This window comes from Pinus tabuliformis, chromosome 3_2 (genome assembly GCF_031772625.1).
Source record: "Pinus tabuliformis cultivar Carrire ecotype Pingquan chromosome 3_2, CPIR1, whole genome shotgun sequence".
NCBI lineage: Eukaryota > Viridiplantae > Streptophyta > Pinopsida > Pinales > Pinaceae > Pinus > Pinus tabuliformis.
In genome coordinates, this window is record NC_142302.1 from 1137204441 (window position 1) to 1137211627 (window position 7187).

A 7187-nucleotide genomic window follows, 5' to 3' on the forward strand; every position below is an offset into this window, starting at 1 on the left:
GGTCCCACTTACTTGACCAATCTCCGTCGATCCCACTTTGACTTTTCTACTCCCCGAGCGCTTCAATCTTCACCGTTGATCTCATTTACCCAATTCCAATGGATGTCGCACAATATTGCGCGATAACTAGCACGATAGATAGCAGGTCGAGAGCACGCGAGATAAATGGTTTTTCTGTGCTTTGTGTCGCCACCTTAGGTTAATCGTGTGATTTAGAAAAATACCATTTACCATTGTTTTTCGACGCGAGATACCATTTATTGTTTTGGAATACTGCCCACGTTTCTTTATAATTAAAAAGGGTTAGCACTTAGTCTACAGAATTGAAATAAAACCCTTAATGCTATTTAACTGATATTTTCAATAAAATGCATAAATGGAAGAATAATACCCAGTGAGGGTCTAGAACATGGATATGTAGATTACAAGGGAAATTCTGCACCAGGAACAGCACGTACACACCACACTTAGATCAATTATTCGAGTAAATAAGAATTACAGAGTCTTGGCCCTCTTGGCTCGATTACATCAATTTGTCTTACCTCTTTTTTTTCAGTCTCAAACCCTATCTCTCTTTTTTTCTCTCGCTCCTTCCCCCACTTTTTTTTCTCTTTTTTCATTACATTTTTTCCCTCTTTAATGGATCAAATCCTATTCTAGCTGCATTGACAACTCAATCTCTAATTTTATCAGTTCAACAATTAAATCCCTATTCTCAAGCTTTGATACACACCTATCCTAACAACTTATCGCCTATTATAAAAATAATATAATGTTCTAATTATTACAATAATTTAAGGAAAAATAAATTCGAGAGATCCAATCCTCTCTACTAAAAATTGATTTGACCACATAGGTCAATGAAATTCATTTCATGTTAGCCACACCATGCGAACATACAATCACATTGTTGGCTAAGTCCGGATGCTCCTGCATCAGAGGGGGGTGGTTAGCCCCCCTCTATGGGGTCTGGGGTAGCGCCCCGGGGAAACTTTTTTGGACCCTATATTAGGTTGGGTGGACCTACCTATGGTTTTGTGCATAGTTTTCGCACATGGTTTTGGATGCGATGGTTTTCGGTCCATAGTATTGGATGTTTTGGCATGTATAAATATTTATTGTAACATTGAAAGGAATATAATGAAAAATCGAGCTGGTAGTCCCAGTTTTGGGATCCAAGGGAAAATCTATGTATATATGTGTTTTATGTGTTATGCTCTCGCATTGTTTATTTTCTGTTGTTAGAATTCGTATGTAGGTAATTTCTGTACGGGGTTAAAATCTACAACATATACTGCCCCAATGCATTAATGGATGGATAGCTCCACAAATATTGATAGCCCTTAGTTTGTTTCTTTTAAGTAAAAAATCGCTACAAACATCAAATTTGGCATTGGTCTTGTTGGATTCCATGACACCCCACAGGAAGGAACTTTGTTCTTAGCCTGGCTTCAACATAGAATACCCATTTCAAATTACAAATTTTATCATAGTATTCCAATGAAATTTATTATAATTTATTACAATGGTCAGAGTTGCATTAAACTTAATAATAACCATAGTCTTGCGTAACTATAGATCAGAGTGATTATAGATGTGTTTTTCCTGATCATTATTTTCGGTTGCGTGACAGTGACAGAAATTTAATGTGTAAAAAACAGAGCATTTATCCACCTCACTCCTTTGTGTCCTTCTCAAATTTTAAAAATATTATGTATTTATTCTTAAGAATTAGGTTTATCATGTATCATTGGTTGAAAAAAAATTATGATTTTTTTCACAAAATAAAAAAATGAATTATTCCGTTTTCACATTTACAATTTTTCATCTCTCCTGACAACATAATCTGTATACTTAAAAAAATTCTAATAATAATATTTATATAAATTATTAAAAACTTATCGAATGCCAAGAGAACAGAGTCCATAAGATGGGTAAGCCGATTTTCTGGCACCCACTTAGGGAAAACAAACTTATGCCAAACGACACATAAAATGAAGCAATCAATCTTGGTCTCTTTTATTATATAAGAAAATGGTTTTTAATCTAAATTAAAAAAAATAAAATTTGAACAAAATTCTAAATTAATTTGAACAAAATTATAAAAATATTGGGAAGAAATACTTATTTCTTTAACTAATGAGATTTTATGATAATTAATTTTAATGTGTCTTATTAGTCCCTGCCTGGACTATAGCGTTCGATCGAACGTTTGACCGCCTATTAATCTATCCGTTGACCGTTTTTTTTTATGTTTTCTTGTGTTTTAACCAAAGTTTAATTGTAGCAATTTTGTTCACTTAAATTTTATCCAAAGTTTTAACCCTGAAAGCGCATTGTACCTCTTATTGCAGGCTTCACGTGGCCCGATGCAAGAAAATTGTGGCAATACTATTTTAACCAAAGTTCTGTCATTTTATATACCATGTCATTTTATATACCATTTCCAATTTGTATTTTATCCAAAGTCTGGAAAATTATGGTGACAAACATGAAACTTAGGTGCATGCAAAGTTTATTATATAGCTGCCACCTCTCACGCAGCTGGCTACCACTGTCTGCCACCGTCTGCCACCTCTCAAGTAGCTCGCTACCACATTAAGGTACCTTCCTAATTTCTGAAGGAAAGGTGATTCTGTAAGCCAAATTGATCGACACAATTTCCATTGCTTATCTCTAGTTTCCACCGTCTTCAATCAAAACTTCATGCTCGAAATGAGTTTCCTTCCTTCCCACTTTCCCTCATCTCCATTTCCAGGATCTGCCCGAGAAATTAAGTAAACGACCGCAATATTTAACTGTAACTTGGAAGAATTCCCGCTTCTGCGACTATCTTGGTCCCAGCCACTTTCCGGGTTGTTTCGATCTGTTCCGTGAGCGCACTTGGCTTTAGGAAGCTTCATATGTGCCGGCTTTAGGTAAATTTGGTTGAATAAATCAACTCTTCGGCTTCAGATTGAGGAAACTTAGTTTTACACGCAAAAAACTCGCTATATTATCTTGTTATTTTAGTTGTAGAGGAAAGTTCCAGTTTACATCGCAAGGAAAGGAACCGTTGATATTTAAAGGAATTGCGAAAAATTTACTGTGTTAGAGCGAGGAGTCATTCTTTTGTGAGCTTTTAAACTTTTCCGAACTGGTCTTATTCAAAATAGTGCTGATCGGACTTTCTTGTTTTCTGTTTTTAAAGTCTGAATGAAATTATATACATATGATAAAATTGTAAAGTTTGCGAAAAAAAATGTTGTTTGTGGGTCTTCCATGCCCTCCATGCCGTCAAATTTGAAGTTCATTGTAAGTTTCCTGAATTTTTCAAGATGGTAAACGTTTTCGGCGAGGGATTATTTTATGTTGTTTCCGAGCTCCTGCTGTCTTAGCCCTTTGTGAAGTGTATATCTGATGTAAATTGCATTATAGCGTGGATTCTCGATTTTGAAAGAGACTTTCTAAGGCATTGAACCGGGAATCATAACAGGAGCTTCACTGCAACTCCGCTTACTTTGTATATCAGTGGAAGGGTTTGGACGGAGAAAGTTCTCTTCCGCTGCCTTCAGAGCGTAATATTCTAGAAGGTAGGCTCTCAGAAGTTGCCTCGGTGGAATTTTCAATCTTGAGCAGGGTTCTGTGCTTCTGTTTTGAGCGGATTTGCCTTCTGTGTATTTTTAAATATCGGAAATCCGAGGATTTGTTACAAAACATCATCCTGAACGCACGAGGCCTCTTGCATCGAGTGTTAATGGGATTTGCATGTTATCTGTAAATGTGCTGAGTTGTACTTACAACCTGGTATATATCACCGCATTTTGTTTTCCTAATTTTGTTTCTTTTTCATTGGTATGAGATCGGCGAGAAATGGTGGGATTTTCTGTTATCAATTTGTTTTTAGTAGCAAGGCCGGGTTTTGCAGCAAACTTTTGTCCTTTACTTCCGAAGCTTGATCCACTTCTTATTATATATATATATGTTTAAAAGCTACAATGTTTAGCTTGGCAAGTCTTAAAGATATTTTTTCTTCACAAGATCAAAAAGTTTCAAATAAGTTGTATTTAATTTGGTTAATGAACATGTCTAAAAACTGTTTCTCCAGGAACCGTTTTCTTTATGTTGCAATTTTAATGTCAATATTCTAATTTATTATGTTGGTAATCCTTTTATAATGTTGCCATTTTTCAGATCCAATTTCCTGGGATTCTGTTTATGTTTTCTGAGGCAAGTTTATCTTCAATTCATTAGAGTTTGTGGAGAATATTATGTGCCATACCTGCGAAACCTTGCAAAAACTCAAAATCTAGGCAATGGGAGGCAGACATTCAAAAAGTATTCGCCCGAGGCGTTACAGTTCTTCTTCGTATGGCCCTTCACCAGCATGGGATTCTTCATCCTATGGTCCTTCACCAGCAGTTCCATCGGAAACTTATGCACAACCAGCACAACCAGCGACTAAACAGAAGTTGCAAAGGAGATACTCCCGAATCGCTGACAATTACAATTCACTTGATGAGGTATTCTTACTCTCCTCGGTTTTTGCATACCATATATGTTGTTAAAAATTAAGTGTTTACTACTTTGCACTTTGGTTTTTGGATGCCATACATGTTAAAAATTAAGGGTTTACTATGCATTTTCAGGATGGGTTGTTGTCATTTCTTTGTGATGGATTTGAAGTCATATGGTTTTTTCTTATTATTAATCAGATATGTGCCTTAGATTATATAACTTATTCGTTTCACCGGTTTTCATATTTCTTAAAGCTTAGTAAACATTTAAATCCAGTGGAATACTTAATTTGAATTGAAAAATAATGCTCATTGTTGAGATCATATTCAGTAGTATTAATTCAAGACAATTAAGTAATTTATTTAGGTCAACAAACAACGCAACAATTTTGGTCAAAGGTTTAGTCAGATTGTAATGCTCTAAAGAACTGGCTTTGCATGGGTTTCGATGTACCTGATTATGATATTTGAGTAATTAGCTTGTATTATCGCATGTATTTCAGTGTGAATTGGCTTGATAAGTTATGGTTATAAGCGCTATGGGGAGAATTCTCTGATTTGTTTCTATTTTTATCTTTTTTGTAGGTGACTGCAGCTCTTGCACAAGCTGGCCTCGAATCTTCCAATTTGATTGTAGGGATTGACTTCACTAAGAGCAATGAGTGGACAGGTAAGTTCTATTATCCATGATCCTGAAGTTTTTAATGTCATAATTTTCATGCAAGTTAAAATTTTAAAATAGCCAATCTGCCTCTATCTAAATGTGGCCCGCTATGTTTATTTGCTCAAGAACTGTTAGTGTGTTTCTGTAGGCAGCTCATATATATTGAATACAACTTCAATCAGTTTTTTAGTTTAAGTTGATAATTCTGCAGGCTTTTTACTTTTCAATCCAAATCAAATTAAAGTCACCACTTCAACATTTTGTTATGGATTTTAGGTGCAAGGTCTTTTAATCGCCGAAGCTTGCACCACATTGGAGACACTCCAAACCCTTATGAACAAGCGATTTCGATAATTGGGAGGACCTTATCTGTATTTGACGAAGACAACTTGATCCCTTGTTTTGGTTTTGGGGATGGCAAGTTTTGATCTCTATTTCGATTGAAAATCTTGTTTGAATTTGGCTCAATTTATTTTTCTTATGTTGGTTAACATGAATTCATAACATATGCAGCAATATGGTTATTGCTAATAACGTGTTGTTTCTTTCACAGCTTTGACACATGATCAAAGTGTGTTTAGTTTCTATCCAGATGATAGGTTATGCAATGGATTTGAAGAAGCGTTGAGACGCTACAGGGAGATAGTCCCACATCTTCGACTGGCTGGTTGGTTAATGAAACTTTGACATTCCACCTGAAGATATGAAGATTAATTACCTTTAGCATTATAAGCCTTAAGCTAGGAAAGAGTGTCTGACTGGTTTACTTGATATGTGTATATGTTGCGTATGTCCTGTGTTTTCTTATACATTTCTTGTATGTTCTTTTCTTATTTAGGGCCAACATCTTTTGCCCCAATTATTGAAGCAGCAATCCGTATTGTGGAACAGAGTGGTGGGCAGTACCATGTTCTCTTGATAATTGCAGATGGACAGGTTGCAAATCTTCTCTATATGGATTGGTTATTAAAATGAATTGTTAGTTTTGATGAAGGGACTGCCTTGTCTGTTGTCTGTTTAGTCAAAAATTTTAGCATTTCTTGATTTATTTATACCACATACCTTGACAGCAATGGGTGTTATTATTGTTTTACAGGCATTGTTGTTGCATCTGTACAGTGAGCAAAGTTTTGATCCTTATTTTGAATCTTAATGAGAGTCTTCAAGTCCTCTTAGGCACAATTTTTTTTTATGGTCATTAGTATTGTTTTGGTTCTAAACATAAACTTTTGTGAATTGTCATTATGGCCTTTGTTGTTGTGTAAAGTTTTACATTTTCATCGTTGGTTGGATCTATACAAACTAGCAATCTTCAATTCCTCTTCGGTACAAGATTTCTGCACTATTTATAATATATATATTGAGCATGGTTGTTCATGTTGTTTGTGCATTAAGTGTGGTTTTCCTTAATCATGAATCATGATCATAACCTTCCTTGATGCTGCACAGTTTGTTGTTTTTTTTATCATGACAAAAAGTAGAATCTTCAAATCCAACAGACCTGCGGATGGTTACACTTTTTAAAAAAACATTTGGTTCCATCTCTATTTCGTGGGTTAAATATTTAAATCATATGAGAGAAAGCGAGTAAGCATAAATCATATAATGTTTAAACCATAAGTTTGGCAATGCGCCTGATGAACATAATATTTATTGTATAATAATAATGTCACGACAAGCTTAAGCCTTAAAGTACGATTTTTCTTCTGCTTATACAATCGACAAATGACACCAACGACAAACAGTTAAGAAAGGTGAAACAACGGCTTGCTTGTTCTGAAACTGCTGGTTCTAGGCTTCTTTTCTACATGTCTTGATTATTCTATGTCTTGCTTATTCTAAGAGTTTGCATTGTGGTTGTGGCAGACCCCGGCAGGGACTACCGCCACGGCAGTGGCTCTCTTGTTTAATAATATGAAGTAATTTAAAGTAAAATTTAAACGTGTTCCAAAAGAAAAAGAAAGTCGATCATAAAGAGAAAAAGTTCGTAATTTACATATATAACTTTTAATAATAGTGTATGAAAC

At 35.1% G+C, this 7187-nt stretch overlaps 1 protein-coding gene across 1 annotated transcript; it reads left to right on the forward strand.

Moving 5' to 3' along the window:
* The first annotated feature begins 2674 nt into the window (after window positions 1-2674).
* LOC149184717 (E3 ubiquitin-protein ligase RGLG5-like) lies at window positions 2675-6135 on the forward strand. Its single transcript, XM_089415427.1, has 7 exons — window positions 2675-2918; window positions 3476-3572; window positions 4174-4502; window positions 5082-5166; window positions 5437-5577; window positions 5714-5827; window positions 5999-6135. The coding sequence occupies exons 3-7, from the start codon at window positions 4296-4298 to the stop codon at window positions 6133-6135; spliced, it is 684 nt and encodes a 227-aa protein (XP_089271553.1). The 5' UTR covers window positions 2675-2918; window positions 3476-3572; window positions 4174-4295.
* The last annotated feature ends 1052 nt before the right edge of the window (window positions 6136-7187 follow it).